The sequence below is a fragment of the Calypte anna genome, chromosome 1 (assembly GCF_003957555.1).
Source record: "Calypte anna isolate BGI_N300 chromosome 1, bCalAnn1_v1.p, whole genome shotgun sequence".
NCBI lineage: Eukaryota > Metazoa > Chordata > Aves > Apodiformes > Trochilidae > Calypte > Calypte anna.
The window spans coordinates 14604772-14632053 of record NC_044244.1 but is presented as its reverse complement, the minus strand read 5'-3'; the positions used below and the strand labels follow the sequence as shown (position 1 = coordinate 14632053).

The 27282-nt window shown below is 41.0% G+C and overlaps 1 protein-coding gene across 1 annotated transcript in view; it reads left to right on the top strand.

Moving 5' to 3' along the window:
* LAMB4 (laminin subunit beta 4) overlaps window positions 1-26968 on the top strand; it is a 37974-nt gene extending 11006 nt beyond the window's left edge. The window contains exons 11-34 of the mRNA XM_030455472.1: window positions 140-249; window positions 718-797; window positions 1378-1528; window positions 2395-2526; window positions 3263-3448; window positions 4256-4377; window positions 5084-5204; window positions 6142-6319; window positions 7111-7254; window positions 7487-7718; window positions 9225-9382; window positions 10829-11053; window positions 12100-12320; window positions 13494-13590; window positions 13986-14361; window positions 14719-14879; window positions 18008-18213; window positions 19077-19280; window positions 20883-21027; window positions 22825-23032; window positions 23644-23782; window positions 24034-24210; window positions 25241-25394; window positions 26829-26968. Of these exons, the coding sequence (XP_030311332.1) occupies window positions 140-249; window positions 718-797; window positions 1378-1528; window positions 2395-2526; window positions 3263-3448; window positions 4256-4377; window positions 5084-5204; window positions 6142-6319; window positions 7111-7254; window positions 7487-7718; window positions 9225-9382; window positions 10829-11053; window positions 12100-12320; window positions 13494-13590; window positions 13986-14361; window positions 14719-14879; window positions 18008-18213; window positions 19077-19280; window positions 20883-21027; window positions 22825-23032; window positions 23644-23782; window positions 24034-24210; window positions 25241-25394; window positions 26829-26968 (4067 nt within the window). The remainder of the gene's footprint in view (window positions 1-139; window positions 250-717; window positions 798-1377; window positions 1529-2394; window positions 2527-3262; window positions 3449-4255; window positions 4378-5083; window positions 5205-6141; window positions 6320-7110; window positions 7255-7486; window positions 7719-9224; window positions 9383-10828; window positions 11054-12099; window positions 12321-13493; window positions 13591-13985; window positions 14362-14718; window positions 14880-18007; window positions 18214-19076; window positions 19281-20882; window positions 21028-22824; window positions 23033-23643; window positions 23783-24033; window positions 24211-25240; window positions 25395-26828) is intronic.
* The last annotated feature ends 314 nt before the right edge of the window (window positions 26969-27282 follow it).

Genomic DNA, 27282 nt, shown 5'->3' with positions numbered 1-27282 from the left:
CACACAGCCTTGGAGGCTAAAAAACACATCTCACCCCTACCCAGGCACACTGTGGGTTGTGAGCACGTTTTGCCCATAGCCTGGTAGTCAGCAACATGCAAGAACTGTGAGGTGAAACTGCATGCTTCTCTCCCTGCAGCCTGCAGCTGTGACCCCCACGGCAGCTTGCCCTTCTCTGTCTGTGATCCTGCCACTGGAGAGTGCCTCTGCCAGCAGTTCGCCACAGGGCACCACTGTGAAAAATGCCTCGTATGTACTCAGATTTTGTTCTTCTGCACGTGTTTTTACAAGTCCAATCTCCCACCTTTTCATTTCCATGAAGTAAACAATTAGTCAAAATTAAAAATAATTTTACAGCTGTATGCTCGTATTTGCATTGTCATGTCCAGTTCTTTTTTACTGTTTGCAAACAGTTGCAAACAAACTACACTAGGAGTAACACTCCCTGAAAGGACAGAAAATGCAAAATCATGTTCTCAGGCCATTTTTCCTGTTTACAAAGCAACTAGCTTGAAAAAATGGGTAAATATCTGGCTATTCTTGCAGTATCTGAGCACCCATGCAATCTGGTAAGAGATGCAATCTCCCATGGCCAAGCACAGGCTGGCAACCCAGGAATGTTCCAGAGCGGTTTTCATCCAGGGAAGTAAGTTTTATTGTGCTTTACATACTTAAATATTTGCAATAAAGAAATCTTTAATTTTCTTTTTATCCCAGGTAGGATACTGGGGTCTTGGGAGCAGTTTCTATGGCTGTTCTCCATGTGACTGTGACATTGGTGGAGCCCAGAATAACTTGTAAGTTAATGATCTTCATATTGTTTCTTTTTTTAATTTATTTTTTCTTTTTTATGAACTCTTAAGCTTCACTTTCCAACTAGGTTAATAGAGTTTAAGTACAAATGGGAAAATATACTGTAAATCAAAGCTAGTAATCATCTGATGTTTTAAATAAGAGTTAAATAAGTATATGAAAATTAACATCATATAAAGTCAGAGGTCCTTCTGACCTCATGATATTTAAGAATAGTGATAAATGCCATAATAGATATAGCAACATGTACAAGAAATGGGTGCAGGGATTGATAGTAATGGATGCTCAGGAAACAAAAGGATTTGTGCTTCAAGTATGAAATGGATGGAAAAAGACAAAATGTCACACCTTCTAAGTGGGGAAAAAGTATCATTGAATGAATCCAGCATCAGAAGGAGGAAACAGAAGGGGTAGGTGGTAGGAAGGAATTTAATAGGAGAGGCAATCCAACAGTAGAAGAAACAAAGCAGAGTTGAAACAAGGGTGGAGCTGAGCTGCTCTTGTGCTGTGGTGACCCAGCCATGTCACACTCTGACATCCTCCTTTCACCAACTCTAACCCTAGGTGCTCACAGAAGGATGGTCAATGCAAGTGTCTTCCCAACATCGTGAGCCGTCAGTGTAACGAGCCAGCCCCAGGCTACTTCTTTTTACCTCTGGATTATTATATTTATGAAGCTGAGCATGCAAAGCCCCTCTCTGGCTCTGCACCCTTGGTATGTAGTTGGCTTTTTAGGTGTTGTACTGAGAAGGGAACCATAAGGTGGTAGCACAAGAGCTGAGGCTGAAGAGGCAGTTCCTCAGTTCAGCCTTGTTCTTCATGGACATGACTGTTCCATAACTGTCACCAACAGACAGTCACTACAGCATGGTGTGACCTGCAAAGCTGTCCTTGCTGCTCCTCAGGCACAGGCTGGTGTAGAATTGGAGAAATTAATTAGTTAACTAGATAAATTATTTTCATTATTTAAACTAGAGGAAAGTGAGTTGCAGCTGGCTATCATGAACTGTGATATTTCTAGGAATCTCCAACAGGGCAAGACTCAAATTCCTTTCTTCTCCATTGGACTCAGTCTTGCTGCCTTATATAATGGCACCAATAATGGCCCAATTTCCTCAAGAATTTGGCATCCATCATTTTTAGAAATGTCCCCCCCCCCTCAACATGTGGGTTATTTTTCCCCATGCAGAGTACAAGTCTGGAATGCATCCCTTCCGCTGCCTGTGTTTTTACAAACAATTCTTCTCCAGTTTTTTTTCCAGAAGCTATAGAGAAGAAATAATAAAAAAGTTTATTTGCAGGTCACATCCACAAATATTTAGCTATAATCACAAGCAGTAATCATCCTGCAACCCACTAATTAAATGGAAAACAGATGTTTGGGACATAGCCTATCAGAGGAAGTAAAAGTTAACTTTAAGGATGTGAGGGAAAAGGGTTTTCAGCAGCTGCTGGGCCATAGTTTAAAGTTTCACCCAGCAGAGAATAGAGCTTGTTTTAAGAATGTGAATTTTCATTTACCTGCTTACCTACCCTTCAAAATAGTTGAGACAGTGCTGACCCTCTCTCATTACTTCACAGGTTAAACCAAGCACTCTTCCAAGGTGTGACACCTACTTCCAGAAGCAAGGCTATGAGTTCATGATTGAAAATGGAAAGATTGTGTTAAACAGGAGCAAACAACGAAGTGTAAGAAAATCTGGTCTGGAACAGGTAAATTTGTGCTTGAATAGTTACTTAACATTGCACCTAATACTAAAAGTTTGTTTTGCAGGAAGGCAAGGAAATGTCTGAGCATGTGGGATCTGCAGTCCTAGACTTTACAATGCTGACACAAATGAAATAAATTCTTTTGGTACCCAGCTGGGCTAGACACTTTATAATTCACATCAGCATGTTTGCTCTGCTGTGTCCAATGCCATTGCAGATTCAGGTTCAGTGAACTGTTTAGAAGAAAAAGAGCCCTCATGAAAGGTGCAACCTTTTTTTGTTGTTTTGTTTTCAACATTTTCCAATGAGTTTACCAAGACATTAACATGATACCTACTGCATTTAAATGCTGCCAGCTTTGTCGTTGTGAGCAGTGATATTTATTTATTCACCTTATAATGATAATTCTGTCCATTTATGAAATCAAGCTTAATCTATTTAAGGTTTGCAGTGTGAATACTTGGAGATGCCAGATATACAAGGATGGATGGATTATTCTAGTCCCTCTCATTACTGTTGTTGCAAAGCTATAGGAAGCTTTTCTTTATATGTAACCCAAAATATACTACATTTAGGAGTGTTCTTAGATTGTTAGTCTCAAGATTCTTCAGAAAATGAGGCTGACTGATGGCCGAGAAAAATAAACAGCATGGTAAAATATTTCCTTTCTTTTATTCTGAGTTTGCTTATGTGTAATTTGACTCTGTGTGTTGTTGAAAATGTCGGTATGTCTTTGCAGGGTGCGATGCAGTTTGGACAGGACTCAGCTGTGGCAGTGATTTTCAGGCAGCCCAGAATTGGTCATCCTGTCACATGGACAGGACCTGGCTTTGCCCATGTTCCCAGTGGAGCTGGGCTGAGATTTGTCATCAACAACATTCCCTTTGCTATGGACTTTGATATCACAATTCGTTATGAGCCTGAGGTACTTGTGATTCTTGTATGTCTTGTTATTTTGTGACAGATGCAGGGTCTATTTTGTCAATGATAGAATGCAGAATCTGGTCCCAAAAGAGCTAAAATCTTACTTTTTGTCTGGGCAAAATTTCTTAGACATGTCTAGGGAAATCCATTAACACAAATCTGGTTATGTCCAAATACATACCATATCTTCAAAAGCACAGGCAAAGTATTTTATGGGTACCAGTATTTGTACATGTACATTCCTTGCTCTTCCACCTTGCAGCTCCCTGAGACAATCCCACCACTCAAGGTCCTCCTTTTGTCTATTGTAATCTGTTCTCATACCGTCATTCTGAGGCAAACAAAACTCACAGTGTCTTAAAGCATGACAACGATTTTGCAGTGGGCTGGTTTGATGTAGTTTTTTCCTTCTAAGGATTAGATTAAAAGGCTGAATTTTAAATGCTTTGGTTACAAAGTCTTTTATGTTTGTTATTCCTTATTAGATGTGAGAGGAGGCGGATATTGAAGGATATCTCCGGGACAACACTGTGCTAAGAAAGGAAACAACTGCAATTACTTTAACAGAGCTGTTTCCATCTACACAAGCTGAGATCCCATTTCCATCTTAGCTTTTCAATTAGCAGTTGCAAATGCGGTGAATTTTTCACAAAAACCATTCTTTTTATTCCTGTGAATAACAAAGAGTGAATCTGCTTTGTCACTACAGTGTGCAATCATTCAGATGGCTTTCATTAACCCTAGTAAAGAGGAAGTGGGTTTTTCAGATATGAAAAATTACTATGATTCTTGTTCTTTTTTTTTATAGTCCTTGGAAGATTGGCTAGCAAGTGTTGCCATCCAGCCTGCTGGTATTTTGTCAAGTTCATACTGCAAAAACAAGGGCTTTTCACAGGAGCCTCATGTGTTGCCTCTCCCAGCTTCAAAGAGGTCTGACTATACCTGTCCTTTTGCCTGTAGATTTTCTGTGTACAAATCTTTTACTGAAGCACTGCAGAGCAATAAATGCATGGGGAAGTGGTAACATTAGAAACACATGTATGGCCTTCCCTTTGCTGTCATGCCACATGATGACATAGGCTCTAAGGAAGCATCTGATTCTCCAGTCCCCAGCCTGGCGAGGGTTTCCCAAGCCAGAAGAGAAGCTTGGGATCCTGCTGGGGTCAGTTGTTCCTTCAGAGAAGGTCCAACTGCAGACATTTCAGTATAGAGAGAAAATATGGATTAAAAGCCACTGTTCCAGGCTATTTTCAAAACTAGCTCTTCAGCTTGGACACATATAAAGATTACAGAGGAGCCAAGAGGATGTGACTGCAGTCTTGATCAAACAGGGACAGGAAAGGACAAAAATGAGCAGTGTGTTGCCAACTCCTTTGCTTGAAGCAATAAAGCCTGTTATTTTCAGCTTAATCTCACCTGTTTAAATTGTCTTGATGAATCATCCAGAAAGAAGCCATGCAGCTTTCCCAAAGCCTGCAGCAGCAGTGATGGGTTTGCTCCCTGCAGCAACAGTGCTTACTCAGGGCTGCAGGCATTAGGATGCAGGCACAGAGGGGAGGGAAAGCTCACAGCATCCCATAAACTTGCCTTGTCCTGACTCCTGGGAATAACTGTGCTTCATTTCTGCTGTAACCAGGATTGCTCTTTCACAAACTCCAGTCTGCCTGGAGCCAGGAACAGAATATTCTGTGGATGTCTATTTTTCTCATCCCTCTGCCTCTGACCCAAAGGTGAAATCGTTCATCTTGATTGACTCAGTGAGTAGTTCTGTCACAATTTCCTTGAGGCTATTTTTATATCAACATGATTTTTTTTTACACAGACTTACTCAAAATATTTTAAAATCACTTATAGTGTGTTTTAATAGAAATTCAAGAAACTGTGCTTCTGCTTACCTGTGTTTTTGTGCTTTTGTATGGAAAGACAGAATTGTACCTGGTTTATTTTTCATGGAGTAATATCATAATAGCTCATCAAGTCATTCTCATCACATATATTAATATCCAGAGTTTGTACCTCTATCTGTTGCTCATTTATTATGAGCACACTCCCCATATGCTGACAAGGTGCTGTGATTCAGCAGATAAATCCATGCAGTTCTTCATCACTTAGGTTTTTAAAAAATATCTATAATTTTTCTGAATCTAATTAAAAATCAGACATATTTAAAATTACATTAGAAAAGCAAAATCAGTTCTTTACCTTTCTGGGAATCATGCCCAGACATTTCCCAAGTTTCAGCTAACTCAGAAATTGAGTGTTAGTTTTGGGTACTTCCCCTGGGAAAAATAATTTTAAGTCCATTCCTCTAATCACTTCTGTAGAACTGGACCTGTCAAAAGCTGGCCATAGTTGGACATAGAACCTTCAGCTGTTTTTTCTCTATCTCAGTATTAAAAATAAAAAATTTTGGCCAGATACTGCTTTTGGAGTCATCAACATGGTACCTCTTAGCAGCAAAACCAGTTCTCAGTGTATTTCTGACTTTTTTTTTTATACACAGTCTTTTATTTAAAGAACTCAAGGAATGTCTAGATCTCCAGATTAAATGCAAATTTAGATTACTGAGCAACACAGTGGTAGACTTGGAAACACAGTGCTCTAGGCCTCTGTCTTTGCCTAAGAGAATGTGGAAAATTCTGTTTTTCAGTATATCTAAGCAAAAATATTTTCTTTTCCCTCTTTACACCAAAGCTTGGGCTTATCCCCAGAATTGGCTCCGTGGAGAACTTATGCAGTGAAAAGGATTTAGATGAGTACCAGAAATACCACTGTATTGAAATTGCATCAGGAGTTGGACCTCACATCCTACCCGAAGTGTGCGCTCGGCTGATAGCGAGCATGTCAGCCCGAATCCACAGCGGTGCCATCGGTAAGGAGTAACCTGCACAAGGCAGCTCTTTTGGAGAGTTGAGTCTGTAGGACACATTGACTGGAGATCTCAGCCCATGGTGGTGTAAGTGCATGAAACTGATTAGCATGTGGTGTATGGATGTTCTTGCTGAATGCTGAGCGAGCTGCCAACACCTTTTGGTGGCAGGGCTCTCAGAGTCCATCACACCTGATGAGCTTCATGGAGCAGCATGGCAGGGACCATGGCAATGTTTGTGTGTTTTCTGAAAAGCAATTCAGTCAGATGCAGCATCACCAGATGGCTACAGCAGGACCTTTCCTACTTTTCTGGATGCTGTAAAATTACAGTCTTTAAATCCTCTCCCTGAATGCTGCAGGCAAGATGTATACCTTGCTACGACTCCAGGCATCATGGCACAGAAGCTGATGCACTGAAGGAGATTCACCAAGAAAATCTTGGTGCTTTTCCAGCAGGAAGGCAAAGGCATGTGGGGTTTGAAGCCCCAGGAAGTCTCCTGGACCCACCACAGCAAGGGCAGCGGGGCTCAGTGGCTTGGGTGACTTTCCTGGTGTTGTGCCCAGAGAAATGGAGCTTCTTGGCACTTCCAGTAACAGGAGAGGCCTTTCTGGACACCTTTCATGGCCAGCTTCTTTCAAATAATCCAAGCCGTGGCCATCAGTAGTTAGTGAACTCTGGATGAGAATAATCAAGTTCTTTCCTTCCTATTTTTAAGGGTAAAACCCTGCAAGCTTATGAGCAGTCACACTCGTTTATAACCAAATCTGTTTTGATTTTTTTCCCCTTGGCAGCTTGTAAGTGCAATCCCCAAGGGTCCCTGAACCTCACCTGCAGTAAACTTGGGGGCCAGTGTCCATGCAAAGCCAACGTCGTGGGACGCTGCTGTGACACCTGTGCTGCAGGCAGCTACGGCTTCGGCTTCCACGGATGCTATGGTGAGAACTTGGCAGCCAGTACCAGTACCAGCACCAGTATCTGTCTCTTCATGTATACCCCAACTTTTTTAAGGATTTGAATCCATGATTATGTGTGAAGCAACATAAAAAAGGTTTTCACAAGTATCGAATTTTCCATCCCCACTGCTAACACTGCCTTTGAGTGGAGCCAGCTATGAGAGGGGCTGGTGTGAACATGTCCAGGATGCAGCTTTGCTTTTGGTGTTTTCAGCATGCGAGTGCCACCCCCAAGGCTCGCTGAGCAGGCTGTGTGACCAAGTGACAGGGCAGTGCTCCTGCCGCCGGGAGGTGGATGGTCAGCGCTGCAGCCGATGCCTGGCTGGGTATTTTGGATTCCCCCACTGCCGCCCGTGCCCGTGTAATGGCCACGCAGAGCTCTGTGACCCTGTGACTGGAGTGTGCCTGAACTGCCAGGGGTTTACAGCTGGAAGCCACTGTGAGAGGTATGGTGCAGGGCAGCACTGCAAAGCCCACCCAAACTCTGGTGCTCTTTGAAATGTGTGTGTAGCTGGGAGCCCACCTACATCCCTGTGAAGGCATCAGTGACCTTAACTGGAAGCACGTACCTATACCCAGGACTGAACTGGGCCTCACAGCTGAATGTCAAGTGCCTATTTGTTTGTCAGATGCATGTGGGAAGGTGCAGGTAGTGCTAGTGGGATTACTGCAGGCACAGCACACACATGCAGCATTGCAGCCTGCTTCCTGCAAAAAGGCATCTGGGAGATGGGTACCATGGATCCATGCACTTGGAGGCATGAGCAAAGCACTGTGTATATGGTACACTGATTCATGCCAGCTTTTAGATTGCCAAGAGACTAACCTTGTGCTAGATACTCATTTTAATATCTGCAATTATCTCTGAGGAGCTTAGTTAAACATGCCCTGTTTGCTGGTTCATATTTTTTCTTTATGAGAAGCAAATGACTTTTCCCATGTGTTCCAGCTCTGTTCAAAATAGTACTCCTCTTTTTTATTCTGTACACTGGTAGCAGTATCAGGGTTCAACATAGACATCAGAATTAAATTCTTCAGCTGTTTAGTTTAGTTTGGTTGGATTGTACCTTGCTGTTCACTTTTAAGTGGATTTCCCCAGGAAACCTGTAGAGCTTTTCTTGCAGTGCTTTTGGGAGCCTGAAATACTTGTTGTCTTGTACTTCTGCAGGAGCACCAGACCCCAGGGCAGGGATAATCAAATAGCCAAGACTTTTAGCCTGGCTTGTATACATATAGAAAATTGTGTTCCCATTTGCCATAGTGAAACAAATCAAAGACTGAAGATGCTTCAGAAGCTGCTGTGTTGCAGCAGCTGCAGAGCAATGGAGGGCTTGAACCAGTGGCAGGCAGGAAGGTGGGGTGGCTGAGCTCCAAAAGCCCCTCTCCTGTCTGGGTAACAGCACATCCACCACTGCCTGCAAACAGCCCTCACCCCAGGGTTGCAGAGCATTGGACAGAGCACAGCTGATATCAATCTATATGCTACACCTAAAATATGCAATATTCTTCAAGCACTCTGAATGAATTGTTGCTTTTCTGCCCATGCTAGGACTATCTAATGTCATGCCAACCACTTCTTTTGTGTATGTATGGAAATGAGTAAATGTAGAGAATTTTTAAAGGGCAGCCTCCAGCTGTCTATGTAGAACTTGTGTGATATGTTACGTGTATTTATTTTCATTTAGATTTAAAGTACTCCAGAATAGGTGAAAGTCTTCAGAAACATTCCTTGAAAAGAAGCCGTATGTTTCTTTTCTTTTTTGGAAATGCAGCTCTGATTTTCCATTTTAGAACACCTTTGCAGCTGAATGTATCTGAACCAATTAATGGGGGTAGCATTACCATGACCTGAAATGTTAAATTAATTATACATGAATATAAATGGATTCACCAGCAGGGACTGTAAGGAGCACTTGACAATTGCTACTGCTTTGTGTTGTCTGCTTTGACAGGTGCATGGATGGTTATTATGGAAACCCTCCAAAGGGAGAACCCTGCCGCCCATGCATGTGCCCAGGGCCACCTACCAGCAACAGGTATTTTGCACGTTCCTGCTACCAGGACTCCCAATCTATGCAACTAGTCTGCAGCTGCCTCGAGGGATATTCAGGTACAAAGAAAAAAAAAGAACTCATTTTATTCCATTAAAATCAATGCAAGAATGAAAAATGACCCTCCTCTGCTCATCCTCTGTTCAGAAATGACAAGTGAGGTCATGGGAATAAAGTAAATGAGAAAAGTTAACACCCAAATTTACTGAAATGAGGTAGGCAAGTCCTGACTGAGAAGAGCAGAAATTGTGTCTTTGAAATAAGGATTCACCTGTGTGGATACAGTGAAGCCATTCATGAATTTGATGGCATGCTGGAGACTTCCTTATTTCCAGACACACTGCATTAACCCAGTCAGGAGAGGGAAGCAACTGCAGTTGCTTATTACCTCTGAAAAACAAGTATTGGAAGCCTAAATCAGAAAGAATAGGGCAACCAAAAAGAGCTGGTAAGAGTTTATAATTACGGAAAATCTTTCTTCAAATAGAGGAATCTCACTTCGACGTTATGCCCAAAAATAACTGTTTCACCAGTCAAATGGTCACTTTAGAAATTAGCTGCCTCAAATACAGATATTTTTGCAGAAAACTGATGCCTTGCTTCCTAAGATCCTGCTGACTTAGCTTGAATTTTTGAAGGGAAAGCTGAAGATATTTCTTTTCCTCAGTGCACTTCAGTGATGGAAGCGAATCCTAATGGAAAACACTGTCAAAAACTGAACCAATGCTGTCGTCTTTACTTAGGACATGTTCCTTTATAAGTCAAGAACAGTTTTGCTTGAGCAATTGCTGTAGGGCCAAAATGATCCTTGCTGGTACCCAACGAGGGGACTTCTGTCCTCACCAACCACTGCAGAAAGGTTCTGGTCCTGAACAAAGGAGGGCAGTTGCTCCAGGAAAGGGCACTCCCCAACTTCCCCTGCTGCTGTTGGCCCCAGGGGAATTCCAGCAAGTATGTCCCATCCTCACTGCTGCTATTGAATCACAGAATCATAGAATAGTTTGGGTTGGAAGGGACATTAAAGACATATAGTTCAACCCCCCCTGCATAGGCAGGGATGCCTCCCACTAGACCAGGCTGCTCAAAGCCCCATCCAGCCTGGCCTTGAACACTTCTGGGGAGAGGGTATCCACAATCTTCCTGGGCAACCTGTTCCAGTGTCTCGCCATCCTCACACTAAAGAACTTCTTCCTGGAAAGACTTTTCTGGAAAAAGATGTTTGGAGGTACTATGTGTGCAGGTATCTGTTTACTCCTATTGAAAGTAATTCCTTGATGAAAATAACTTTAGTTGAGAAGAGTGCATTTCCATCAGCTTTCAGTGTAGGAGATGTAATTTAAACTGATCATAGGAATAAAGGGCAATAGTCTCAAATGGTTGAATATTTTCCATTGGAAATGTGCATTTGAATAGACAGTCTGAATTTTTAGCAGTATTACTGGATATCACATGTTTCACTTGAATTCCCATCAGGCAGAAAATATTTTTATCTTTCTCTCCAACAGGCAATCAGTGTGAAGAGTGTCCTAGTGGGTTCTACAGAAAGCCAGGCAGCCTTGGGCTTGACTGTGCACCTTGTCCCTGCAATAACAACATTGATGTGACAGACCCAAAGTCCTGTAATAGGGTCACTGGGGAATGCACCAAGTGTTTACACAACACCCATGGAGCAAACTGCCAGTTCTGCAAACCAGGGTACTTTGGCTCAGCCCTAGATCAAAACTGTCAAAGTAAGTAACAGCAGTGCAATTGTGTATTACTTCCAAGAAAAATTATAAAGCAATTAGGCTACAGAGGGAGGCTAGCCCTTGGAGGCACAGTAAAAAAGCAGCTCAATGGAGCAAAATATGAGAATACTGAATAAATTTCTCTCCAGTCATACAAATAACTGTTAATATGTGATATATTAAATTATTTCTCATTCAAGCCTCATACTGAATATCGCTCCTCAGAAATACTCATTTGTGAAATGAAATCAGTATTCTCTGTTAGGAAAATAAATGTGCATTCAGACCATTCAGGAAAGAATCAAAAGTGAAGGAATCAAAGATAATTGTTTGTCCATGTTGCTGGCTAATGCCAAGTAAGCAGTGCTCAGTTAACCAGATGATCTCTTGCTGAGTTCCCTGCCTTACCAATTGTTTTCATGAAGTGGCTAGAATGAGACTGTTCCAGAAATTTAATAGATTCCATGAGAACACTGTCAATAATTCAGCACTTCTAACAGAAAGCCAAGAGTGTAAGAAAAAGCAAGGCATAAGTTTCTTCCCAATGTTCCTCAAAGACTGTTTCACAAATGTGTTTCATAGAAGGTCTAATTTCAACAGGCCAGACAATCATAGGTATTTTAAAGAAACTCTTCCTTGGTCTTGAAAGATGTCTTGAAAACATTAGAAATGGTTAAGCAAGAACATTTTGCTCCTCACAAGGAAAGCTTTTTGTCTGCCTTAGCTTACTGGGGTTTCCCATGCTGGATAGTGCCTACTGTAAATGAGCTTCTCCTTACCCAGCATATTTATTTTGTTCTAGTAACATTCAAAATCCACTATGCCTTCATTTTTTATTAACTAATAAAAGTAGTACACATTCTCAGTGAGCTGGCTTGAAGTGATGCATAAGCTATCACTTCAATACAGAATGTCAGATAAACTGTATGAGATTAAAAATGTGTTCAATATTACTAGACATAAATCTACAGCATGGGCTTTATATACAGCTGTGATGGTCCATCAAATGTCTATATTATCCTCTGCTATAATAATTATCCTTTTTCCAGGGTGCATGTGCAATCCGGCTGGTGTTCACCCTGCTATGTGTACAGGGGGGGACTCAGACTGTCTGTGTGACCCAGCCACAGGAGCTTGTCCTTGTCTGCCCAGCGTGGTGGGCACAAGATGTGACCAGTGTGCCTCTGGCTACTGGAACCTGGCTAGTGGAAAAGGATGTCAGATCTGTGACTGTGATGCAAAAAACTCCCAAAGCAACCAGTGCAACCAGGCAAGAAAGTTATTGTGCTTTCTGGGAACCGGCATGGTGGTGTTTTATCATGGTGTGAAGGGGACCTTCTTATACATGAGGATAGTTCTTTGTCATGCTCCCTGAAAACAAGAAGTCTGGAAGTTTGCAGCTGGTGTGATACACTTCAAGTCATTTTATCAAACATGTTGTTCTGATAATAGAGCTGGGCTTGTTAGCAATTTCTCTTTTTGTGTTTCTTTGTCAAGTGGATCTTAGAAATACTTTGCAAGAAAATGTCACATAGGTAAAAACTGCCTTGTAAGTATAGAAGGGAAGAAGAAAGTCCAGGCTGGGACCCAAGAGTATTTTTTTTAAGTGTTTATTTTCATATAATAGCTGTGGCCATTACATTCATTATGCCTCATCTATCTGACTGCTAAAGTACATTTCCTCTTCTTTTATTTCCCTGCACTTTTTAGGGCTTGAATGTAGAAAAAAATAAAAGAACATTTCAAAATTGTTGTTGAAATTTTGGCCCTGTGGAGTCAAAAGCAATTTTGCTGTGCTTATCCCAAGCTCTTACTGATATGCTTTCACATTTTCCTTTCAACATTCTTTCTGTGTCTTCCAGTTTATTCAGGGGTTTTATTATCTTTCCTAGCAAATGTAGCTCTTAACCTCAGAGAACGATTACTGCTTTTCTGAGCTGTACCAGTTATTAGACTGTAATAAGAAGTAATTCCCTGCCATTTAATAGCTGACATTCAAAATTAATTTTCTAAGGCAGAATACATAAAATGCCCTTGAGATTTTCAGTTAGTTAAAACATTATGTAGTTAAAAATTGAAATGTTGAGTACTTTGCTCCAGCAAAAAAAGAGAAAATAATCTGTTATGCAAAGAAAAATAAACCTCTCTCAGATTCTAGTCAGAAAACGCGTTCTCAAAAGAGCGTTTGTAGACTGGAACACATAAATATTTTTTATTAGTAAAGAAAATCCATCTTTCAAAGTCCTCTTTCTTTTCACAACCTTCAGGAGGAAGATGGCAAAGGTGGGTCAATGCTGTATTCATGGTGTTCAAAAGCAATTTCACTGCAGACCCCATTCAGCAATATGACATGAGTCACAGAAAGAAAGAGAAAACCAATAAGTAATGTGGATCCATTCATGTGACTCTGCATGAAGTTATTTAATCCTAATTGTTTTTACAGCTTACAGGCCAGTGTCCATGTAAGCTGGGTTACAGCGGAAGATGTTGCGATGAATGTGAGGAAAATTACTTTGGCAGTCCCCAGACACGTTGCATTTGTAAGTATTACAGCTGGATTGGAAACTGCCTCAAAAGAAACATTATATTGATAGGGGAGATGGGACATAGATCTAGAGAAGCAGGCCCTCATATGTGTGTGTGTATGAGATGGATAAAAATGTTCTTATTTTTTATCCGTGTTGTTCCTTCTACTGTTATGATGGGTGTCCCTGCCCATGGCAGGGGGGTTGGAACTTTAATATCCCTTTCAAACCCAGCTATTCCATGATTCTAAGTTGGAGATGGAGTAGAGCCATTAGCCAGGCAGTTCACTTTCCTCTCACTCAACGCCGGTTTGCTTTTGTTGCCTTGAAAAGCGCAATTGTACCTTTAACATGCACTAAACCCACGGAAAATGAACAGCTGGAGGTAACTTGTTGTCTGTTTCTTGCAGCGTGTGAATGTAACCAGGAGGGAACCATCCACCCCCCGTGTGACAAAGCCACCGGTGTGTGTCACTGCCGCACCGGTGTCACTGGCCGGTCCTGTGACCAGTGTGGCCGTGGCTTTGAGAAAGATTTTCCCTCTTGCCGTCAGTGTCATCTCTGTTTTGATCAGTGGGACACTGAAATTACTGCTCTCACTCAGACTGTTCAGGGGTTAATGAGGTTTGCTGCAAATCTCGAAGATAAAGGAGGACGAATGCCCAGCTGTGACATGCGTTTCAGAGCCTTTGAAGATGCCATTTCTGAAACTGAAAGAATTTTGAGACATCCTATTATTTCACTGGAGGCCTTCTCAGGCATTAAGGATTTTCAGGACTATGTTCAGTAAGAGCTTGATTGCTTCCAAAAAATGCCTTTGCTGAGAAAGCAGTCTTCCCCCCAGGCTCCATCAGCCATCCCTACACATCAAGTCCACTTCTGATCAGCACACAGATGCTGGACTACTAAACCACTGTTTTCAATTGATCTGTGAACATATAAATGATCTGTCCTTCACAAGCATATTATCAAATGCTGGTATTTTCCAGTTCATCCACAGGGTTCTTTAAATAATCCATTACAAGAAAATATTTCTGCTCATATAGAAATTTATCTCTTTTCCTCTAAAACATCATGTATCTTCATACTAGTTTAAGAACAATCTAGTCTGACTTTTGCATAACTGCAGTTTTCCTTTTTCAGACAAAAGGTTGCACAAATGGATCCCCTTCACAATGCACCATATGAGTTTCCCGACCTTAACAAGAACATAAGAGATATTGGGGAAGAAGCTGACCTAGTTTTTGAACTACTACAACAGAAGATACATCTGCATCAAAGTTTTCATTATTTGAACATCAAAGGTAAGGCAAACAGCAATTAATCAAAATAAGTGAACATTTAATGTGAAATTTCAGAATAATTTTTTCACCACGGAACCTTACAACATTTTAAAGATTTTAGCTTCCTATACCAGTACAAAAATGTAAATACTAACATCACTTTCTACTGACTTTCCTAACTCCTTTTTATCTTAACATGCTAAGATTTCTAGCATGTTACATGTCAAGTGCATGTGCCTGGGTCATGTCAGTCAGAAGTCTCATGAATTCTGATGTAAACATCTAATGTAAATGTAATGTAAACATTGGGATTTAAAAGCCACCCAGTTTCAAAGTATAGTCCCACAAATCATGCAGTAGAACAGCAAAGGATTTATTTCTCTTAGCTCTTACCAGTACTTAAAGAAAGTTGTACAGCAATGGTTTTTTTAATTAATGCCAAAAGTCATAGTGTTCCCATGGGAAAACACTTGACTTTATGTGGTAAGGAACTAGCTCTCAATCATCAAGAAAAGTGAAGTCGGAACCAAGTTCCTTGGCATTTGTGAAAGAATTACACTGTCTGTGCCTTGATCTCAGTATAATCTCCATCAGCTAATAGTAGTAATGACAATATCATAGACTGGTTTCTGGAGGAAGATTGGGATGTGTCAGTCAGGGATCTTCAACAGGTGCTAGATCATCTACAGTGGTAGGAGATTCCCAGCAGTATCCTCTTCAAAGAGATGGCTGCTGAGCCATAAATGCCCAGAAGACAAGGTGTGCACCATATAAGACACAAGCTACAGTCAATGCACTCCCACTTACACTTCCTCCATGTTTCATTTGGGAGAGAAAAAGATTGACTGAGAAAAGATATTTTAAAAAAAGAAGGAAAAGTCAACAGAATACAAAGCTGAGGGAAAGGAAGAGGGAAAAGAGGGATTTAATTAAGACTTAGGGCTCCCCTGCCCTGCTGAACTTGATGGTGTCCCTGGGGCCATCTCTTCCGCTTAGGTCCCCACGTGAGCAGTCAGCACAGCTCTCCCAGGCTCTGCTTCCCAATTCAGCTGAGTCTTGTGCAGTCTCTGAGAAAGGCAGGAATGCAAAGAAACAATAAATCCCAGGGAGGTCAAGGGATGCACAGCTGAAACATCCATGGTGCTATCTGGTCACGTTCCAAATGCACTTCATGTTTAGGCCTCAGGAGACAGATAAACATCCCTATAAAAAGTACACAGGGGGTTGGGGAGAGGAAGACCTTGAATTTAAGCTGAATATCTGGTCAGGCCTAAAAATATTCATTGGTCTTGCTATCAATCATCTAACAGCATAAAAATATCATTTTCCTCAAGAAATCATCTTCTCTGATATTCAGGAAAAAGCCTTGCTTCCTCACCTTATCTTCATTTCAGGAGCAGCAACACATCCTAGGCATGACTCTGTCTGCTTTTTCCTCCCCTCTTAATGATCCAAGCAAGTGGGGTAGAGTGGGTTATGGCCATGTATCCCATCTGGGGTACATTTGGTGCTTGTGCTCAAGACACACGTGGGGAACAGGCTCCTACCTACCTCATTTTGCAGGGGATCAAATTGACAAAATTCAAGACTCAGAGACTTCCTCATAGGCATATGTTCTGCCAGCTGACCTGGAAATGTCAATATCTAATGAAGAATTAAAAACACTGGAAAAAACAAGACATGAGTATCCTTAAAAGAATGTTTACAGTTTATCAGTTGTCATTAAATTATGGCTTTCCAGCCTTGGCCCTGCCTCTGCAGCCACTGGGTTATGGGAATGCAGTGAGAATGGCTTCCTAGGCTGTATATCAAGCTTGTGCAAAGATGGTGTGTTTAACATAAAGGAACTTGGAAGCTTTATACCTCCACTGTGAACCAAGTGTGAAAAATGAATTTGAGATATTTGATGGAGAGCTGAACCACTGCAAAATGCTCCTGCAATTGAATTGTTGCACAGAAAACAGTCCCTTGCTTAGATACAGTTACAGCAATGTCTTGCCTGGTATTTTGTATTAGGAGCTAACTTTAAACTATACATTTTTTCCAAGAGTTGCAAGATAAAATAAATAGCCCTTGTTCCACACAATAACTAAATAGTGTTCAACTTAAAGCAAGGCCAAGCACTTTAGTGCCTGATTCAAAGCACACAGGACTTGATAAGTGTCATGTCATTGACTTCAACCAGTAAATGACTTGGTTACCAACACAGAGGATGTTAATCAATGACCTCTCATGCTTTTTCACTGCTAACACACCAGTTCTGGCTCATTGCACATACTTGTGCCTGGGGACTTGGAGAAAACTGAGTTCTCTGGAGATCTGGGAAGCATTAACAGCAGCAGCTTCAAATTATGTATTTTGCAAAAGGCCTGAATCCTTTTCCTAGGCTATTAATCTGCAAAAATTGTAATATTCTCTAATTTTTGAGTCTGCTTAAGGGAAAGCTTACACATAGCAAACAAGAAAGACTCCTGCTGGAAAATATTTTTGCCTGGACTACAAGCTTATCATGGAAATACATTAATTTTTTTTTTAATGTATCAACCCTGAAATTAGATTTCCCAGAGCCAAAGAAATTCATAAATTCCTATTTGTAATAAAATTTTTGGCCCCAGTCCAACAAATAATTTAATTTTTGTGTGCTATGCTGAACAGAGACAGGACAAATGCTTTCCTGACTCAGTATCAGAGAGTTGATCATTTCATAGGCTTTACAACTGGTAGAAGCAGTTCTCCTAAACGTCAAAACAGTATAGAGGACAGGAGCTTTATCTTATCAACAATGACATCAATGGTTTTCCAATGAATACAGGTCAGCAGCAGTTTCGGTCATTAAAAGGATCCCCTTCATACCTTGTGTCTTCCATTGTCTTCTCATACACCTTGGACTCTGAAGAATGACACAGGATTCTTTGTACTTGCATCTATTTAACATACTTTAATGGTGTCAACTATTCCTGTTTGACAACTGGCTGAGTAAAGGATTGAAAAGCTTGACTGAGGAAATGACAGCTCCTGCCCCTCCCTCACAATTAGTGACAAGAAACCCAACCACCTGTCACTCACCATTTTTCCAGAATTTAAGTGAACGTATGAGTTAAATGCAACTAAAATACAGACAGTACTAAACTCTACTTCTGTTGCTACAGAGGCCATGAGTAACATTAGGAAACACTTTGAAGTATCATTGCTGGCTGAGCAGAGGAGCAATGGGACAACCCCTGTTGTAAGATACTCAGAGTCTACCAGGAGCCACACAGTTACAATGCTGGCACATCAGGCCTTGAAAGAAAGCAATGTGAGGGAGCAGCTCAAGATGACCAAGAGGCCAAATATCCAAAACCTGAATGAAAAGGTAGGCACTGTGCATTTTGAATGGGAGCTAAACAAAAGTATCTTTTTGGATGTTGTTGGTAGCTTTTCTTTTAAAAGGATGCTTATGTGAATTTTAATTCTGGAAATAAAGAGTCTTCCCTAGCACAGACATGCAGACACATCAGAAATAGCTCCACATCTTAGCTGTGGTTTTACCACCCTTATGAAAGCCATTGCTTCCAGGGCAGGACCAGCACGAGGAGGTGTTTAAACACTCTCTGGTTCCAAAAGGACTTCAGTGTAAATTCAGAAAGATTAACCCCAATCTTAAACTAAGCAATGTATCTTTGCCCTGGACTGGATGTAGAATGCTCACAAAACCTTTGCATCACCCATAGGAAAGGAAGGGATTTCTGTCCTGCTGTGGGACAACAATGCATTCCTGATAGCATCTTCAGCCAATGCTGCAGAAGCTGGAAGAGATCCACCTGGGCCTTTTGTCTCAACATCTGTGTCAAACTACATGGAGGGCTGGACATGCTACCCTGCTGTGTGAGAGGTCATCTGGATCCTTTAGAACAAGCCACTGACCTATGGGCTGGATATGGGTAGGGGACACTTTTAGCCCTTTTGCCATAGAAGACTGAAGCAAGAGTCTCAGATCAACATATGAAGCCCAACAAATAGCCCATGCAAGCAAGGGCTTGAAGTTATGGGCTGCTGTTGCATTCTTTAAGTCAGGAAAGGGGAACATGTAACTGGCAGGAAACACATCTTTGGAGAGCCCAGGTCACCATCTCTTTAGGAAAATCCTATAGTATGTTCAGTGTTCATATGATGTCCACCAGGATTGTATCTCAGGCCCGTAGGGGATTCCTAACATAGGCATCTTCCTTACTGCAGATCTGTGGTGTGCCAGGAGACCAGCCCTGTGTCACAGCAGCCTGCGGGGGAGCTTTGTGCCGGGCCAGACACGGAACCAGACACTGCGGTGGCCCAAACTGCAGTGGAGCTCTTTCTGTCTCCACTGATGCCTTCAGAAAAGCTGAGGAGACTGCTGTGTTGCTACGTAACTTGACTACTCAGCTACAGGAACCTGAGAATCAGGTGGTGTATATCGAATCTGTTCAGTGAAATGGATTGAGGTTGAGATTTGAGAGGTCCCAAATCTACAAAATCTCACCTGCTCCTTGGACAAAGAGCAGTGACCTAGTGAGGGACTGTCCCCTAACACCATAGACCTACCACGCTTTAGTACTGGGAATATCAGGTGCTAGTGCCACCAAGGGACTGTGTCTCTTCTACTTCCTCTTCTACTGTATGCCTTCTACTTCCTCACAGCTGCCAAAATCTCACGGGTCAGGGGCCCTGTGACTATAGAAGTTGGTGGCATCAGGCTAGCATTGTCAATCTTTTTATTGGGAAAGATTCAAAGGGCACAGATATTCAGTAGGCTGAGCATGGCCCATGATTCTTGCAGTAGAATTATTGCTGTGCATAGTGTTAAGCTCAGTTTATACAACTTCATATTACTCTTATGTTTGCCATTAAAGATTTTTTGCAAATAATTTCAAGCTGAAGCTTTGCTGGCTCAGTGATGTTTAGAAGGCATCGTGTAGTCAGCTGTACTATGCAGGAGAAGTGAAAATAACTCAAGCAAACTGTGACCAATTCAACATGTGCAAAGGAAACAGAGCAGACAGATCCCACAACACCAGTAGAGACAGTTTGTTCTCATTAGCAATCAGAGATGATGCCTGTTACCATTACAGGCAAAACACATTTTCCAACAGGAATGTCATTCTGGTGTGGCTTCTTTCTGTCCCTGCAGGGTGTCTGAGCATCCATTTCTTCCTTTTAAAATACACCCAGCACTCTGCATCACAGATAAGGGATTTAGAAATTAGCACCCCAGGGCAGAGAGGCAGCAGCAAAAAGCACTACAAGCACCAGGCTACAGGATATGTAGTATGTGTATATATGTGTATACACATTGCCTTTGGTGCTCACAGGCTTCAGATATGTGATAGTGATCTTCTGTGATAGTATGTGTGAAGTATTTGGAGATGTTTCAAAAGTAAAAACGTCACCGTTTTTCTTATTACATGGGGAAACAGCAAATCTCTTCCCTTCACAGGCCAGAAGGGCAGTACCTTTGGATTTTATCATAGCAAACCATAGCTCCTAGCAAAGCAAAATACTGTTGGCATTTGATGATGAATCTAAAGCTCTAATTTAAGTGACCAAGAATACTAATTTAATGGTAAAATGCAACTTTTAAATACAGTCCTTGAACTCTACCTTCCTTATTTGTGTACTTTTAGGTATATTTTTAACAGCAAGTACAATGTGAAAAGGCAAATTAAATTAAGTGGCTTTTCTGTACTGAGTCTGATCACTGACACGCTGTAGTACTGCAACAGAAAATAATAGTCAGGACCTTCTTTTAGAAAAAGAAAGGCCTTTAGTTTAGATGTGGTTGCAGAGAAAAAACCAGCGTGATTTATGCACTTCCTGAGGCCAGATGCAGGCTATGATATAACAACTTCTAGAGTTCCCCAAAGGAGTCACCTACCACTTTTCAAAGTCACACTAAGTGGTTTCAGCTGAGGCTTGGATCAAAATTATTTTTGTGCCAGAGCTCAACCTGTCAAGAAATGATAGATTACCTCCAGAAAATGGCACTGTTATTTCTAATTTTATTTCCAGGTTGAACGCATTAGAAAAATGGCAGAAGACAGTAAGTTGAAAAGCTCACAATTTAATGGGCAACTGGAAACAATGAAGAATCAAACTGAAGTTGACCGAGAGATTGCTAAGGAGTTCATCCAAAAAGTGAAAGACTTCTTGTTAGGTAAATATGCAAAGTTCTTTTTTACACATTTTTAATATATATTCCAATACAATACAGTATAATAGATGGCCAGAAAATTAGTTAGTTGTATACACATACAATTCCTCATCTACCTCCCAATTTGTACAATATTTTTCAACCTTTTTCCAGTGCTTCTTTCTCCCACATGACAGTACTTCGCATTACTTTTCCAATAGATCTCTTATGTTATGATTGTCATCTTTTATTAATTTGCTTAATTTGAAGCATTCAAATCCCTCAGTTCCTTGTTTGAGTAAGTAAAGGTTTATTAACATAATTTAATACAATATATAATGTTCAGGCACGTCCAATGCATCCTGAAATTGTTATTCTACCCCTTTCCTCCAGGTCCATAAATAGAGGCTCTCTGTAGGGAGCGTGGGAATTAAGACACATACTACTCTGTCATCTCCTTAAAGATGTAACTCAAGGAATCAAAGGATTCTGATAGAATTTCACAGTTCTCATAAAAAATAAACCCACCATATATTCCTTAAAACTTTTTCCACCCTCACACCCACCCTGTAAAAAAAGGACCGTAAGCTTTGGGTTTTTTAACAGATCAAAGGAAAGGTCATCAAACTTCAAATGTGGTAGGATTTTTTTCATCTCTTGAATGTAGCTGATCTCATAATTTTCTAAGGATTGCATGTTGGCAGTTCTTTGGCATTCATACCTCTGCAGCCAAGTGGGAGCCAGAGCAGAGGACAGAGGACTTCCTGTAAGTTATTTTATTGAATTGGAAGAAAAATTCCATTTAAGTCCTTGAGATCCTCAGATTTTTGTTTGATAGCAATTGAAAATTCCACCTTTGGCTTTTCCTTTATATTTTCTACTAGACATACAGCATTTACTAACAAGTATAAAAGCATATTTTCATTAATTTTTGTTTTGTTTATTGTGGTTTGAGAACTGTAACAGCTGAGATTGTACAGTTAGATGAAATCTGCTGTACTCTACATTGATGTGGATGGTAGTTTTAGATGAATGTATTTCTATAGAAAATAGCTCTGAGGAATGCACTACTGTTTGCACAGCAAATGTGTTCTACTGAATTCTTGGTGAGTTACTTTGGGGCATTAGCATAATCATTTAATATGTTTCAACTGTTTTATCACCCAAGGTCTCATCTATAAAGGGAACTGAGCAGAAACAGAAGTGAGACTTCACAAAGCACTGACTGACTCTGTGGGCCTGTGCCTCTTAGCAAAGAACTAGGATGAGTTTGTGTGTAAGGGGAGTTGTCAAAATGTTTTTTTCCACTGTAAATGCCCATCCTGTATGAGTCTGACCCAAATCTGCTCTGTAGTTTAGCCTTTCTCATTAAGCAGCAAAGGAACCACTTTCTCAATATTGTGTTGACTCCAGGGAAGGGATTACACCCACTGGTGGCTTGGAAAGCTCCATTCACACCCCAGTCTCTCCAGCACCTCTTTGATCTGGGGACTAAGGGAGAAATGGGCTCTGACACATCTAGCTGTGCCATGCACTGGTTTAAAACCTTCCATGGGCTCAGTTCTACATCAGAATTTTAATAACCCAGTTCAAAGTGGGTTCAAATCCTCATTTTCGCCAGTTCTGACAACACTAACAGCAGTACCTGGAAGCATAATGTTAAATTACAAAATGTTGGAGATAATTCTTTTACCCCCTTGCTGTGCCTGTCAGCTTTATTCTGCCACAAAACTCAAAGGGCAGGCAGCCATAACGATCATTTATGTCTTACTGGGAAGGAGGAGTCACTTCAGGATAGCCTCAGTGCTGTTTCTGTTGCAGATGAGAGCGCACCTCCAGAAGATATTGAGAAGGTGGCAAGTTATGTTCTGCAAATAAACCTTCCCCTGACTCCACAGGAGCTCACAGGCATGCTTGGCAAAATCAGGAGCATTATGAACACCTGTGAGAAGTACAAGCTCAAAGCAAATAAGAGAAACAGAAAAAGGGAGGAAGCTCTGATGCTGCTGATGGAGGCACAAGAAGCTGAGTGAGTAGGGTATTCTCCTGCTGCTGTGTTAACTCAAACTAGGGTGGCACAGTGCATGGCCAGATGGCTTCATATCCCAGACCGTATCCTAGTAGCACTGGAGGGGAAGCTCAGATGACAGCAGATTTCAGCTGGCAGTTTCCAGAGGGAATGAGCTTCTCCAGCAGGAATAAGCCATGACCACTTGGGCTGCAGGAGCCTAAGTGCTGCAAGGAGGAAGCTCCCTCCGGCTCTTGGCTCCTCCAACTGCTAAGTCAAAGGGGCCAAGGCAGGTATGTACTTCCACAGTGGACCTAGTGGATCATTACATCTGGTTTACGTCAAGTTTAAAACACGGAGAGGGAAAATATGTTCTCCCATAAGTGAGCTTTCCTTACTAGCAGTACACAACCAGGCAGGTGGCAGCATCCAGCCTCACCTGAAAAACACCAGCTCATCTGGTCCCTTACTGAGGTTTTGCTCTACAAACTTATAAAACACAATTTTAACAGTTTTAATAGTTGTTTTTGGACTTGAGGACTCCTGCATGTGAGCATGGATGCATTTGAAATGTCTTCTTGCTTTGCTCTCCACACCATGATACTACACATGCTTCTATTTTTCCACTTTAGCAAAGCAACTAAAGCCCTTCAGCCTGTGGATGAGATTAATAGTAAGCTAAAAAATGTTGAGAAGTCCCAAGGACACTCCAAAACCACCTTCATTAAGTTAAATGAAGAGATACAAGGCATCAGAACACAAATCTCACAGGTACTGCACTGTAAATCTCTTAATCTGTTCCCTATATACATTTTAGGAAAAAACCCCAAACACTCAATCTCAAAGTTTCCTTAATGTAAACTTAAATAAATTAAACCAGTGGTGCAGATATGATGCTGATTCCACAATGTTTAAGAGTCTCCTCTTCTTAATCAATTGACATTAAACTCCTTCATTACCACACTCCGCAAGCTGGATGGGCATTGCATAAGAAACCACAGCCTCGAATTGCTCTGTTTTAGGCTGAGAACCAAGTGAACAAGACAACAGATGAACTAAATGACTTGTCAGCAAAGCAGTCTGAGATGGAAGATGAAATTGCCACATTGCAGACAAAAACGTTGATGAACAAGAATCAGGCTACAAAGGCAAGGGGAGGGGCAGAGGCAGCATACCATCAAGCCCAGAATATTGATAATGTAAGTTTTTCTGCTATGTTTTAAAGGGGAAAGATTCTCTTTGTGTTTTATAGTATTTTTGATTCAGAAGTGTAATTGTGTTGCCCTGCTCTCCTCAAAACTGTGTTAACATTTTCCTTATGCCATGCTCTGTAAAATACCACAGGTTAAGAGTAATTTTTATTTTAAGGCTGGCACATAGCACTTCTGTTCGCTTGAATGAAAGAAAACATACCCATTTCTCTGGCTACTTGGTGACATTTTTCCTTACACTGTGTATAAAACTTGTAGTCACCATGGGCACCAGTAGACACAACAGAACAAATCACAAAAGCAGATATTAAAATTTGTGAGTGATGGAAGCAGCCTGGCCATTCATCCCACGCCATTCTCCTTCAGAGAAAATTGCTGTGGGAGTTGGAGTTCTTGGTTGGCCAGGTGCTTTTCAGGAGTTCTAATGTTTAAGAATGCATTAAGGCAGCTAATTTGCTACCTAATTCAGAAATTTGCTGAAATTGCAAGGGGAACCAGAGCACAAGTTTAGACCATGACCAAGCTTCAAGGTTATAGAAACTTGGTAGAGTTTGCTGCTGAACTGCAGCCTCAACAACAATCTAACTTGCCATGGAATGGAGTAAACCAACAAATATTACTATAGCCAAAAATACATATAAAAATAAAATAAAATGTTGCTACAGATAATTCATTGCATTTTAATTAAGCTTCATAGCTAAAATTAAATTTACAGAAGAGGCCTATCAAAAGAAGTTAAACCAACACAAGCTTTAAAAATCTTAAATGATATTTTCTCTATCCTTGCACTCCCCAGGAATTTTACATTGCTGCACTGGGAGTTTAATAGATTTTTATGAAATTTTGCAAAGCATTTCTCAATGTACTCTAATGTATTATTTTTTTTTTAAGATTTAAGGGAATAAGAGATTCAGAGTTTGGTTCAAAGATGATATTCAAAAAATGTTGAAAAATCTTATTTGGTGTGCTAGATTAATTATGAGATGCTCTTAAGCTAAGTAATGTCTTTTTGTTACAGACATTTGCTGACATTAAAAGAAAGTACAAAATTCTTCAGGAAAAATTGAGAGCCCAAGGACCTCCAAAAGTAATACTAGAAAAAGTGAAGCAGCTGAAAGAAGAAGCAGAAAAACTGGCTGGAGAGACTGAGAAAAAAATGAGAAGAATTACAGGTGGTGTTCTCTCTTCCATAGTGAATGGTGAAGATTGTAAAAATGTGAATTAAACTGAAGTCCTTGCCCACACACACTAACAGATTAGTTTCACCTGAAATCAGGTTTTAAACAATTTAACTGGTGAGAATCCCTGCTTGAAGCTACCCAAACAGTTTAAAAGTAGTTAGGTTATGTACTTTTTCTGACTAAACTGGTTGATGTAAGCAGAGTTTAAGAAGTGTCCACAGAGGGATTTGCAGTGATTTGATTCAGAGATCATAAAAGCAGGACAAGTGCAAAATCTGCATAAAATCTGGCTGCAGATTTAGGTGTGAGCTTGGATTTACACACTTGCTTTTGGCCTTCAATCTTAAATCTTAAGGGACCTTAAATCTTTCCTCTGTGCTCTGTTTTTTCTTACATTACACAAGTGATGGCTTTTCTTAGAAAGCTGCAGAGTAGCTGTTTTTCATCAGTCCATACTTGTTCCCCTTCAAACATTACCTCTGATCAACAGCAGTACAAACCAAGTACAAACACTGGTTTGTTCAAACACATGGAGAAACATCTGTGTCCCACAGCAGGCAGCAAGAACTTTTGTACATGACTTGGTCCACACTCTGGGGCACATAAGTGCACTGGCATGGAGATTGGAGCCTATGTACTCTGGACCTGGGAAGGCTGTGGCTGGGAAGGTTGTTGCTGGAGGAGATCACAGGTGCTGTAGCATTGCTCCTCACACAGCCTCCTGAGGGTCACCAAAACTGAGGAGTACATCTCATCTGATTGCACACAAGTGATGGTCTGGGCATTGCCAGTGGGAATCCTTGGGCCTAGGCTCTGACCAGCTCAGTGTCCAAAACTACCTTGGAACATCAGCAAAACAAGCAGAAACTCCATCCTGGAGCAAATTCTTCAGGACAGGACCTAAATAAATACTTTGAGCAGGTACCTTAAGGAGAACCATTCAGAGCATCCCAGTCACTCCAACTGCTGACATAGTTAAGTGCATTGGAAAGAGGAAGTGAATAATGTGGTTTTTGACTCATTACCAGTATGTTTACACTGGTGTAGCTCCACAGGGACTTGTGGAAACATTCCTGTAAATGAGGGAGACCTAAGCCCATCAAGCCTGAATTGTCTGGGCTTTACACACATCGGTGGACACACTGTTCCTCTGACTGTTTCCATGTAAGCCAACTCCTTTAAGAGCTCCCTGCCCTACCCCATCCTAGCTGATGGACAAAAGCACATGCTGAGAAATTAATTTCTTTAAGGCTGTCACACTTCTTTTGCAGTCCTCAAGCCTGATTTTCCCTCCAGCTGCATATATAACATTCCCCATTTGAAATGGGCTTATTGCCTTAAAACTGCTGGGAAAAAAATGCTGTTAATACCAAATTTTTCTTACACAACATATATTACCATCATTGTATGTCTCTGCTCTTTCAGATTTGGAAAAGAAGCTTCAGGACCTGAATCAAACAAAGCAAGACAAGGCAGAGCAACTGAGACAACTAGAGGAACAAGTGATAGCCATTAAAAATGAAATAATGGAGCAGGAAAGCAAGTATGCCACATGCAAAAGTTAGGGTCTGAACAGACCCTCAGGGAAAGTGCAACTGAAGTCTTAATGCTTACCACCTCCATTCATCTAAAGGTGCATATAATATTTTGGCACAGTGAATAATATAACTTTCTCTTGGTTTTTTTGTCCTGTTGAGTTTATATGGAAATAGGAAATACCTTTCAATAAACCAGCTGATAAAGTAATCGGGATGCAGTCCTTGAGGAAGCTCTAAAATATACTCTTTCCCACAGTGCAGGGATTCTACTTCCAGGGGGTTGGAAATGCAAAAGACTTACTCAGAGAACTACAGGTAACTGCCTCAGAGGCTCCCAACAC